At 34.8% G+C, this 12,976-nt stretch overlaps 1 protein-coding gene across 1 annotated transcript in view; it reads left to right on the top strand.

The window, feature by feature from the left end:
* The window catches only part of LOC127634981 (glycogen debranching enzyme-like), a 34,574-nt gene that overhangs the window by 13,147 nt on the left and 8,451 nt on the right, over positions 1 to 12,976 (top strand). The window contains exons 15-23 of the mRNA XM_052114763.1: positions 259 to 360; positions 2,779 to 2,934; positions 3,606 to 3,756; positions 3,932 to 4,056; positions 7,711 to 7,823; positions 8,721 to 8,855; positions 9,012 to 9,142; positions 12,373 to 12,509; positions 12,638 to 12,771. Coding sequence (XP_051970723.1) covers positions 259 to 360; positions 2,779 to 2,934; positions 3,606 to 3,756; positions 3,932 to 4,056; positions 7,711 to 7,823; positions 8,721 to 8,855; positions 9,012 to 9,142; positions 12,373 to 12,509; positions 12,638 to 12,771 — 1,184 coding nt within the window. The remainder of the gene's footprint in view (positions 1 to 258; positions 361 to 2,778; positions 2,935 to 3,605; positions 3,757 to 3,931; positions 4,057 to 7,710; positions 7,824 to 8,720; positions 8,856 to 9,011; positions 9,143 to 12,372; positions 12,510 to 12,637; positions 12,772 to 12,976) is intronic.

The raw sequence follows: 12,976 nt of genomic DNA, 5'->3' as shown, positions 1-12,976 counted from the left end.
TTTTTATAATTTATATATGCTTTGGTAATAAAGGTATAGGCATAAGATTTATTCTGAAAATTATACATTCAAATTAAAACAAAGTAAATTAAAATACAAAAAGTTGAAGATCCCACAATACACATAAACACACCAAAAAGTAGTTTTAATTGTAAAATTATATTCATTTATTCATTCACATATTTTATTGGATAGAATTTTTGTCTATTTTACAGAATTTTATTTTATTTTGTGGAACTCTTGTGTCTGTTACTGCAGGTCCGTTCAGTGTATGATGCTCTACCCAGCTCTGCTATTGTCTCTATGGCCTGTTGTGCCACAGGCAGCACTAGAGGATATGACGAGCTTGTACCTCATCAAGTAAAAATGTGCAGTGACATCAGCTCATATGACACTTCCTTAATTTCAAGCTTGCTCTTTCTCCCTTATTCTGCCTTGATTGTATATATATATATATATTAAATATTGTACAGATTTTGCTCTTATGGAAAGAAATCGGTACTTCTATTCACCAAAGTGGCATTCAACTGATCACAATGTATAGTCAGGTCATTAATAATGTGAAAAATGGCTATTACAATTTGAAAAACATTTTCGGAACTACTTCAAAGATTTCTCATAATAAATCATCTACGTGCAGCAATGACAGATTTGCAGATCCTTGGCATTCTAGCTGTCAGTTTGTCCAGATACTCAGGTGACATTTAACCCCACACTTCCTGTAGCCCTTGCCATAGATGCGGCTGTCTTGTCGGGCACTTCTCATGCACCTTACAGTCTAGCTGATCCCACAAAAGCTCAATGGGGTTAAGATCCATAGCACTCTTTTCAAATTATCTGTTGTCCAATGTCTGTGATTCTTTGCACTCGCTAACGTGTTGTTTTTCTTTTTAAAAGTGTATTTTTCATTGCAATTCTTCCCATAAGGCCTACACCCCTGAGTCTTCTCTTGTTGTACATGAAACTGGTGTTGAGCGGATAGAATTCAATGAAGCTGTCAGCTGAGCATATGTAAGGCGTCTATTTCTCAAACTAGAGACTCTTATGTACTTATCCTCTTGTTTAGTTGTGTCTGGGCCTTCCACATCTCTTTCTGTCATTGTTAGAGCCAGTTGTCCTTTGTCTTTGAAGACTGTAGTGCATACCTTTGTATGAAATCAAGTAGCTTTCAACTGTGTTTGATATAATGGCAAGTGATTTTCTAGCACCAAATTAGCAATTTAGCATTACTCAGGGATAAGGTATTGGAGTGATGGCTGCTGGAAATGTGGCCTGTCTAGACTTCATAAAAAAATTACTTTTTTAAAATAACGATGGTGCTGTTTTTACATCAGTAATGTCCTGACTTTACTTTGTGATCAGTTGAATGCCACTTTGGTGAATTATAATTTCCTTTCGAAACAGCAAAATCCGTAAATTATTCCAAACTTTTGGAATAGATAGATATTTATTATTTATTTTCATAAGACCCAGAAATAACATTTTGTTTATGTCAATTCCATTCAAATAAGCACTGGCAACCTTTATTCTGTCAGCACCTCGGTTATTAACACTTCCCCTACAAATATTTTTGCCTGTTCTCACCCACCCAGAAACCTGTGTATCTGGGTCAGTATTCATACATAAACAAAAGCCTTTAGGATATCTTTTTTCTTTTCACGTCATAGTTGTTTCCTAGGAGTTCTAATATACATGGAGAGAGATATCAGTTAGCTTTTCAATGCATCTCAATGGCAGTTTCTAGGCTGAAACATGCAGCCCCGGATGTATGCGATCTGAATTTTGTTATCTTTGTTTCATTAGCACTTATTGCTGTAGATGCCATCTGACTGAACACTCTATATTAGAACCAAGGGTCTAGAATATCCAGAGAAAGCTATCTGTCAGTGTTCTCATACATATCAATGACAGTTGCTCAGCTGGCACAGGACCCTCCCAGAAGTACGCAATTTGAAATCTACCATCTTCGCTCATGAGCACTAATGCTGCATTCCATTCAACTCGGTAAGTCGGATTTTCGAACATCCTACTAGGAAAACTGCAATGACATGTCAATTGAAATAGGAATTCCAACTTGGAAATTTTCAACTCCGATTTCTCCGAGATGCAGGTGCATGATGTGACACAAATATGTCGGTATCCAGGGAGATATACAAAGTAAGTGATAAACATCCATGATTGTACTCTTTTGATAACTGTAGTGCTGCAGCTTTGTATATAAATTGGTTTGCTAGGAGACATCACAGATTATAATCAAACCCCTACTAAGCTAACAGGAACATTGCAGATTTGTTTCCTTACACATAATCTTCTGAGCATGTGGCAATGGAATGCCATTATGGTCAGAAATAGGTATCAAGTAGGAAGATCCCACATCAACTTGAATGGAATGCAGCATTAGTCCACATATCTGCTTTGAGCCAATCACCTGTGCCATAAATGCCATGTGACCATTTTCTGTGTAAAGCCACAGAAATGTCATACGTCCTGACATGCTCTGATTGCTCCAATGGCACTACAAGAATGTGCATGTTCTCGAGCCCGTCACTAGCAACTATCCTGAGCTATAACGTCTAAGTCCATTTTTAGCTTTTAAGAGCCCTCCTATAATATCAGGCATTGGCAAGACATCTATTTCAATATAATGAAGTGTTTTCAATTAATATGTTGCTTGCAAAACATTTTATTTAATCAGAATAAATTATGGTGTAATTAGAGAATCTAACAGCAGGGGCTAACTGCCAACTTGCTAAACCTTGACCCTTGGTTTTCCCTCAGATTTCAGTAGTAACGGAAGAGCGCTTTTATCCCAAGTGGAACCCTGATGCACTGCCCTCTTCTGTCGGGGAGGTGAACCTTCAAACTGGTATAATGGCAGGAAAATTGGCCCTCAACAAACTCCACCAAGAGCTGGCAGAGAAGGGCTTCACCCAGGTCAGAATAATGATTACTCATAACCAATTTATAAAACATTTAATATGAGCATAGGTGTAGATTTAGGCAGGGATGACATGTCCCTTTCAAAAAATCAGCAATTTTACCACATAAAAAAAACTTTATCTTTATACTATGTTTTTATTTTCATTTTAACAATTATTAATGGTCCTTAGTATTATTATTAATGTGTAAATTATTGTCTTTCCTCTTCTGAAGCAGCGCATAAACAGTATTGTCAAAGCCACATAAGTCACATAGTTACATTTTTCGTAGATCACATTTCCCTAGTGGTCAGATCTTAATTTGTTTGTTCTTTGTAAGAAATTAATTTAACTATTAATTTAATCATTTCAAATATTTTTTTTTTATATGAGGTAATAATGTTGTTTTGCCTATATTACCAGACTGACTTTCTCGCATTTTCTTAATACCAACATTTTCAAATATTATCCTTGCTTCATGTCCCCACCAACTTACAAATCAAACGAGTCACAATCTCCAACAGCAGGAAGAGACTTTGAGACTCATAGAGGTTCTTTAACTACTTAATTAAAATTAATTAGACCTAAACCTATTAGCAACACCTCCACTCCACTGTGCTTCAGTGTACTGTATGCTAAGGATTGTCTGTGTTTATGTGTACTTAATGGGACTTATGTATGTCACAGATTTATGTAGATCAACTGGATGAAGACACTGTGGCTGTAACAAGGCACTGCCCTAGTACACATCAGTCTGTTGTGACTGTGTCTCGTACGGCCTTTAAAAATCCTGAAACTCACCAGTACAGAGAACATCTGGCCCCCATGTACATCCCAGGTACATACCAACTTTTACATCATTTTCATCTTGTTTAATGTGTGGCACTTCTTGTAAGGTGATATCATTGTCACCTCATATGTCAATAAAAGTGGTGTATTTACAACTCAACTGACTTAAAAACCAGCTTAAACTTTTTGACATGTTGTTTGTAAAGTGCCATCTCATTGTGCAGGTACAATCGAGGAGGTAATTTTAGAGGCACGGATCATAGAGAGAAATGCTGTGTCATATGCGAAAGATGTGACGTTCATTAATGGCATGCAGAACTACATGGTTGAGCTGCGTGAACACCTTCAGGTAACATGATACCAATGACAGCACCTGCTGTACAGCCAACCAGAGATATGATGTGTGGGGGTGTTACGTATCCATTCCCTCTAAAGAGTAGACAAAGAGGAACAAACCGAAAACCTGCTCTGTGAGAACTGAGAGCAGCTGCTGGTCTGAAAGCTGGTTGGGAAGTTCACATGATTTACTGAAGTGTTTCTTAACTGGTTTTGTTTCAGAACCCAGATTTTACATTGCACATGAAGTGGCAAGTCACCACAGAATCAAAATTGTTGATCGCACAAAAGTACCAAAAAAAAATAAAACATTATCATATAAAAAAGAACCATATTAATTGAACTCAAACACAGAAATGTATTAAAATGATCATTAACTGCAAGCTTTTCGTTCAAGATATTGTGAATGTTTTCATCTACTGCATCTTTTAAAAGTTGATAAGCCTATTTATTGTGCTATTCTAACTAAGCAAGATCATACACTGATCAGCCACAACATTAAAACCACCTGCCTAATATTGTGTAGGTCCCCCTCGTGCCGCCAAAACAACGCCAACCCGCGTCTCAGAATAGCATTCTGTGCCAGATGGGCTGGTTTGAGTATTTCTGTAACTGCTGATGTCCTGGGATTTTCACGCACAACATTCAGAATTTACTCAAAATGGTGCCAAAAACAAAAAACATCCAATGAGCGGCAGTTCTGTAGATGGAAATGCATTGTTGATGAGAGAGGCCAACAGAGAATGGCCAGACTGGCACAAACTGACAAAGTTACACAGTAACTCAGATAACCGCTCTGAGATGCGAGTTGGTGCTGATTTGGTGGCACGAGGGGGACCTACACAATATTAGGCATGTGGTTTTAATGTTGTGGCTGATCGGTGTATGGTTATTTGCATTTGCATTCTTTTATTTGCATTTAGCATTGTTTTTTTCCTTGCTGTCTGCAACACTATCAGAACAGACCTGAAATGGGTCACGTCCCACCTGTTGAGAACCACTATGGCTAGCCGAATTTACTTTTATTCATTTGCTGGATATGAATTGTTGATATCAAGAATGTAATTTTCACTAGTGGAAATGCCAATTGGTGATGTTAATAATTACATTTCCACTAGTAAAAACATGAATTCTTGATATATAAAAACAACGCCACCACTAGCAAATCATATTCTTGATATCAAAAATGGAATTTCAACTAGTAAAATTATAATTTTTATATCTATAATTGAAATTTTTCAAAATGCAATTATTGATACCAAAAATGTGTTTCTTACTAGTTGAAAGTCCAATTTCACAAATCAACAATTATTTTATTGCTATAGTAAAAAATATAATTTCTGAAACCAAGAATGTAATTTCTACTAGTTCTACTAAATGGCTATTTTTAATATCAACAATTTAATTCCAACTTGTAAAAATTATAATTTTAGATATCACATATCAGATATTCAGTTTTCACTAGTGACAATTTTAATTTCTGATATCTGTAATGTAATTGTTACTAGTGAGAAAGTATTTTAGATATCATTAATTATACTCCAATTTATTGATATCTGAAATATAATTTGATTAATTTTGTTATAAAATGAAAATGCATAATTATAAAATTTTTGAGCAAAATCAAAATTTTTGTTTTATTCTATAAAGTACTGACAACATTTCTCCCAAATTCCAAATTAAAATATTGTCATTTCAAACATTTATTTGCAGAAAATGACAACTGGTTAAAATAAAAAAATGTGCAGTGTTTTCAGACCTCGAATCATGCAAAGAAAACAGGTTCATATTCATTTTTAAGTTCAGAAATCAATATTTGGTGGAATAACCTTGATTTTCAATCACAGCTTTCATGCGTCTTGGTATGCTCTCCGCCAGTCTTTCACATTGCTGTGAAAGTGGAATTTATGCCACTCCTGGTGCAAAATTTCAAGCAGGAATTCAACAGACACTGGAATGGAATGATGCCTTACATGTAGAGATGTTGATTTAAGAAAAAATTAGAGTGGTCTCTTAATTTTGTCCAGAGCTGTATGTGAGACTAAACTCCCAGTTAGCATATGATGTGTCTTGTGATCTCTTACGCGTCAACCATTAGAGAACACGCCTCGCACCAGCACCAGCTTTGTGCCCAGCAACAAGATTGTTTTACATATGGCATGTGGTAGTTAGGGACAATATTTAATTACATTTAAGCTAAATATGCAGAGCAGTACTAACTGTTATTCTGGCTAAAAGGATTAAGGCAGTGCAGAAGACGGTGGGGGTTGGCCAATCGGATGAAAGGGGCATTGCAGTGCCGCCCAAATATGCAAATCTAATATTGTTTTTATTTTAATAATTTTTTTTTAACAATGAACAAAAGAGTAAAATTGAAATTACTTCTCATTTTACATTTCTTAAACATAAAAATGCAATCTTATAATGAGCTGTTTGTACCCACATGGAATGTCTACCTCAATTTTTTTAATTGCAAATACTGGTGCCAAAAGTGGATTTGTGGGAAAAACCATGTCTCATTAATATTCATAATCTCATTACCATAGCTATTCTTACCTGTTCAAATTTTATCTCTAGATATCGATAATAGTATTTTTACTTGTTAAAATCACATATCAGTAATTCTATTTTCACTAGTTGCAAAGGCTATTTTAGATATCAAGGCAATAATTGTCACTAGTAGAGCTCCCTTTACTGATATCAATAATTACATTGTTACTAGTAAAATGTGCAGTGTTGATATCAACAATTGAATTACAACTAGTGAAAATTAAAATTTTTGATATCAGTAAATACATTTCTGCATGTTACATTTGGCATTTCAAATATAAAAAAATTGCCATTTCCACAAATAGAAATTATATTATTGATATTAAAAATTACCATTTTCACTAGTTGCAATTCAATTGTTGATATCAACACTGCACATTTTACTAGTAAAACTCTAATTTTTGATATCAATAAATGTGTTTTGAATAGGAGTGAATAAAATATAATTGTGAAACTTTACTAGTGATAATGTAATTATAGATATTCAAAAATCATAGTTTTTACTTGTTGAAATCCCATTTTTGATATCAAGAATTCACAATTTTACTAGTGGGAATGTAATTACTGATATCAACAATTGCCATTTCTGCTAGTAAAACTTACATTCTTGATATCAATAATAAGCATTCTAACTAGTGAAAATGTAATTGTTGATATCAACAATTCATATCCTGCAAATGAATAAAAGTCAATTCGGCTTGCCATAGAACCACTGCTATACTCCATTTAAAACTATTTTAAACAGCATTTTGATTATTTTTTAAATATTTTTATGACCATATTAATTGAAAGAGTATTAATTAATAGATTGAATATTTTTATTTTTAACATTGATTTAAATTATTAAAAATGGTGAAGGTAAAATGTGATTACAAACTCTCAAATCAAGTTTAATATTTAAAAAAAATATTGAAATGGTGAAATGGTGACCAGTTACTGTGCCTAAAATATATGCTTTACCTTAAAATGTCATGTACATCTACATACTTGATGCTGTGGCAGAGCTTGTGATGTTGGGCTACATATAAGATGTGTTTGTGTGTGTGTGTGTGTGTGTGTGTGTGTGTGTGTGTGTGTGTGTGTGTGTGTGTGTGTGTGTGTTTCTTTTCTTTTTTAGTTAAAGGAGAGTGACATTGTAAAACAGGGAGTTGTCACCTCAAAGGGCTGCAGTGAGTTTGCTGAAGAGATTTTGTTTGAAAAGCTCACTCCAGGTAGTGTTATTGCATTCAGGTAAAGACTCACACACGCCCAGTGAAATCAATCCTAAATCCACTTCTGCTATTTGATAGTCTTATACAATAATTCTTTTCACAGTTTTTTTCTCCTCTTTTATTCAACTGTTCCTTACAAATTCAACCACTCTCAACCACACCTTTTGTGAAATACTTTTCCTGATGTCACCCTGATTGAATTAGCTGACAAGTAATTAAAGGAATATTCCTGGTTCAATACAATTTAAGCTTAATTGACAGCATTTGTGGCATAATATTGATTACTATAAAATTTATTTTGACGTGCACCTCCTTTTCTTTAAAGAAAAAAACAAAAAAACTGTTACAGTGAGACACATACGATTGAACTGAATGGGGCCAATTGGTAAATGTTAAAATACTAACAGTTTCAGAAGTATAGCCACCGTAAGCCACGAGACATAAACAAGATGCGTGATAACAATTTTAGTGTAAGAAATCACTTACTAACCTGTTCTGTGTTAAGTTCTAGCCAATTTGACAACTATGTTGCCATGACGATGTAAGGTCAACAAACACTAAACCCCTTAAACGACTGTAAAAATGATGATTTTAACAACTTTACAGCTCAAATAATACATGAGTTTTAACAGAAGAATTAATGTAAGTACTTTTATACAATTATACGCTTCACATTTCTGCCTTTTAAACTCTCCAAAAATTGGCCACATTCACTTCCATTGTAAGTGCCTCACTGTAAGCTGTTTTTCTTTTTTTTTAAGAAAAGGAAGGACAGGTTGAAATAACTTTTATGGTAATCAACATTATCCCAAAAATGCTGTTGATTGAGTTTGTGTTGTATTGTACTTGTATTGAACCCGGAACATTCCTTTAAGATCATGAGAAACATAAACATACTGTATATTTAATCTCACAGGGTGAGTCTTGACCAAAACTCTCAGAACATGGTCGGCTACCTACGAGCTCAACTCTCACAGTTTAACCGGCTTTATAAATCCAGCAGTCTGACTGACAGCAATGTTCCTGGCATCCTGAAAATAGCACTTGAATTGTGAGTCACCTTTACCTATCTACAATTTACAATGATTCATTTTTGGGCAATCTAAATATCAACTGTGGGTTTATTTTTTTATTTTACAGTTTGCACAGTGTTGCAATATATCTCAATTCAGTTACTGAGGCCAGTTTCTTTTTTTCAATGTGGCAGTTTAATCTCCAAGTTGACCCTTGCTGAACTGAACGTCTTACTTTTCTGCTGTGATGCTGAGGAACAGGAAGATGGTGGCGGCTGCTACAATATTCCATCCTGGATGCCCCTAAAGTATGGAGGACTACAAGGTATAGGATACCCTATTAGCCACACCTTATGATACAGTAGGTGTTGTTGGGTCATGTGACTGGACATGTGACTGGCGATGTTCGGAATGTAATTCTAGCTCACTACTTACTGAATATTGCGCAGAAAATGCTGTATAATAATGTTAATAAAAAAAAAAATCCATTATTCTTAGATAAACGTTATAAACAGCAGTATGGTACATTGTTGTCACATGACCTCATAATGTTGCTTATAAGTGGTGTCAAGCTATCATCTTGGAAAAAAATATTTAGCATTTTGAATCCAATTTTCTGTGAAAATATCATAAAATTTTGGCAGTTTGTTCAATTAACTATAAAAAGATGCTAAAAACTGCAGCTGTTATTTCAATTAATTCATCACAACTGGAAAGTTCAAGATCAAGCTTGAATTACATTGCCGAATACAGTATTGCAATACAGTTGCACGCAGTGTATTGACACTGGTTAACTGGGTATTTCATGCATACACAAAGTTCACACACTGTGCACAGTACACATACTATATACAGCAGAAATAGTAAGCATAGCATGTTCTTATGCTATTCCAACAATAGCCACTGTATAAACTGTACGGGCTTTAGTTGGAATAGCTACTACTATACTTCTCTTACTATTTCTACAGTATGTACAGTATACTTTGCCAAGTATGCTGATTTTTCGTATGCATGTGTAACCGGTCCTGCTTGAGGCTAAAGGCTGCAGCCTCTAGCGTCACTCGTTAGTGCGCATCGTGAGGTAAGGGGAGTGAGCTTAACACAAACCACACAGCTATCATGTACCAGCTGGCTCCTGTTACTTTTGGGCAGTATACAGCACAGTACAGTTTCACATACTTTTTTTTGTTTTTTTTGTAAATCAGTAAATAGTAGGCAGTATCCAGTGTGAGTAAATGGTATGCAGTGCACTAGTATTTCACTCTGAACAGGATATCTGCAAGTTCGAAGATAAAGATTTAAGACCACTTTCACAATAAAAAAACAACAACACATTAAATCATTAATTAGCAGGTAAATACAAAACCACTGATGCTACTTGGATGTCTCTGGACATGTTTTTTTTAATATATATTTTATTGTGCATTTATGTGTTTTCTTTTTTTTTAAATAATATAATACAACATTAAAACTCTAAATGAATTAATTACGAATGCATGTAGCCTAAATTGTGACCCTTCTCATTAGTCACTTGTTTTCCAGCAAGACATGATGCAATAGACCTTATTCACAGTAGCATAAACAATTAAATGAGTATACCAAGTTTGATTTTTAATGGGAATGGAAACAAGGCTATGAGAGATAGATGTACAGTCTCTTCAATGGCATGAGTTTTTTGTCTATTGATTGTTCTTGAAAATATATTTGACAATGTTTTGTCTGCGGAACGATCCAAAAATACTTTAAACTGCAGTACAGCTCATCAAAGAGACTGCACGTCTATCCCTCACAGACTTGTTGTCATTCTCGTGACAAATCATATATGGCGTTGCTGTGAAAAACATTTATAAATTTGTTCTTGGCAGATACCTTTAAAAAATACTTTAACAGGTAGTTAAAGGGCAGTTCATTTTAAAATGAAATTTCTGTCATCACTTATGTCTGAATGAATTTTTCTTATGTTAAGCAATACGTTTAGTCACAGACACCATTCACTGTCACTGCATCTTTTTATCATTAAGTGAAATTGAATGGTGACTGAAACTCCCTAATGGCTCCTTTTGATATCCACTGAAATAAGAGTCATATAGGTTTGCAACAGCATGAAGGTAAATGATGACAATTTTCATTTTTGTGTGAAATACAGTATCTCAAGTAAGCAAAAACTCATCAGTTACCTTAGAAATGGCCATTTAAAGTTGACAAGATGTATTCAAAATATTAACAGATTCAATTATGAAAGAAAACAGTGCTGCATAATTTGTTATGTATATTGAAAATGGATTATACACTAAATATTAAAGGTGCAATATGTAAAAATGTTCATGTAATATTCGCCTTTTTTTGCCAATGTGTGAACGGCTTGTAATGCAACTTAAAAAAATGAGACCTTCCCTGACTTCCTATGTTGCCTATAGACTGAGTTGCCTGTAGACTGATATTCATGCGAAGGGAGCGGGTCGTTTTTTCCAAGACAATCCAAAGGATGTGATATTTATGCGTGCTCCCGAGAGCCTTGCCTCAGACAGTAGCTTCTGTTTCGCTATTCAACAGCATCAACAGACAGTCTGCAAAACTAGGTAATGTTATCTTAGAGATGGAATCCAGCAAATGTCCAGCTCAAAGGTCAAGCGAAAACTAGAGTGAATATTGGCAGGGCATTTTATACCTGGAAGGACCTTCGTTCGGTTTTGGGGATCAAAATGTGATGAATTGTGTCAATTCATAATGTACAATTTATTTTATAAACAGCTATTGTCATCATCCACCAAATTTAGCTACCAGCTATTGATAAAGCTGGTTAAGCTAGCTAACGCCATCATAGGCTAGTGTATAAATGCTGTCAATGTATCATGCAAAGAAAAGTGATTACTTCAAACTACATTCTCACATAGTGAGACCTATATCCACACTTTGTTTTAGCCCTGTTCCAGCACTGGAGATTCAAATATAATATACAGTCTCAAAGTTTGTAGTAAAACAATCATAACTGTGTAATTTTAATTATACTACCTCATCTGTCAGCATGATGATGGTGAATCACGTTCAGCCTCTTTGTATGTTACGTAATTGTTTTGGTCGATGCTCGCTCACGTGCCTATGGAGTGTGTGCACGAGCACGAGCAACATGTAGCTGGCTGCAGTTCACTTAACGGCCACAGGTGTCGTTAATAACAAGGGTTTCTGAATATTACATACTGCACCTTTAAAGATAGATAACATTTTCATATGATGTATATTAATATTATAATATTTTTATAGTTATATTATTATTGTTTTGTATATTATTTCACTTTTTTTTAATTGACTGATTTAGATGGCAGAGAAAATACCTGTTTGTTAGAGTTCTAAAGAGATGGAGATGAGAGATATAACAGGTGTAACTGATTTTGTAGAGATGAATTTGACCCGTGCATATTCGCTGTTTTAAACATTCTTCTCTATTCATACCCCAAAATGTAAGACCTCAGCAAACAAAATTTAAGAATTGTTGTCATTTATTTAAGATATTTAAGACTTATAAGGTCCCATGGTACCCTGTTTTGCTTCTAACAGGTTTTGTGTCGGTGTTGTCCGAAATTCGCCCTAAAAATGATCTCGGGCATCCATTCTGTGACAATCTCAGACAAGGTGATTGGATGATCGATTATGTGAGCACTCGCCTGATCAATAAAGGTGGAGCTTTGCGGGAGGTAGGAAAGGAAATGCATATTCCCATTTATAGTGACTTTATTTTAATTCTCTATATCATGATTCCCAATTCATTTTTAATTATACTGTACAAGCATCCATGAATGATCATTTTTCTACTTTGCTGTAGGTGGGAAAGTGGTTTGGCGCCATATTTGCATATCTTAAGCGTATTCCACGTTACTTAGTGCCATGTTACTTTGATGCCATCATTGTTGGGGCATATGCCACAGCTGTAGATGCCGTCTTCAACCAAATGTCCAGGTTTGGTTTGTTCTCTTTTAGTTTTTTGTCTATGAGTTTGAATGTTTAAAATTGCAGTTATAATCGAGCTACCACAGGGTTTTCCATAGTCAAGCTACGGTCTTTATCTGTCTGTCCAAGTATACATAACACAATGCATAATCTGAATATAGTTTTTAAAGGAAGGATGAGAGAGTTTCCGGTAATATACATCACATGTCACTGC

Source organism: Xyrauchen texanus, chromosome 42 (genome assembly GCF_025860055.1).
Source record: "Xyrauchen texanus isolate HMW12.3.18 chromosome 42, RBS_HiC_50CHRs, whole genome shotgun sequence".
In the NCBI taxonomy this organism is placed as follows: domain Eukaryota; kingdom Metazoa; phylum Chordata; class Actinopteri; order Cypriniformes; family Catostomidae; genus Xyrauchen; species Xyrauchen texanus.
The sequence above is the reverse complement of the archived record's forward strand: the minus strand, read 5'-3'. Positions and strand labels throughout refer to the sequence as shown.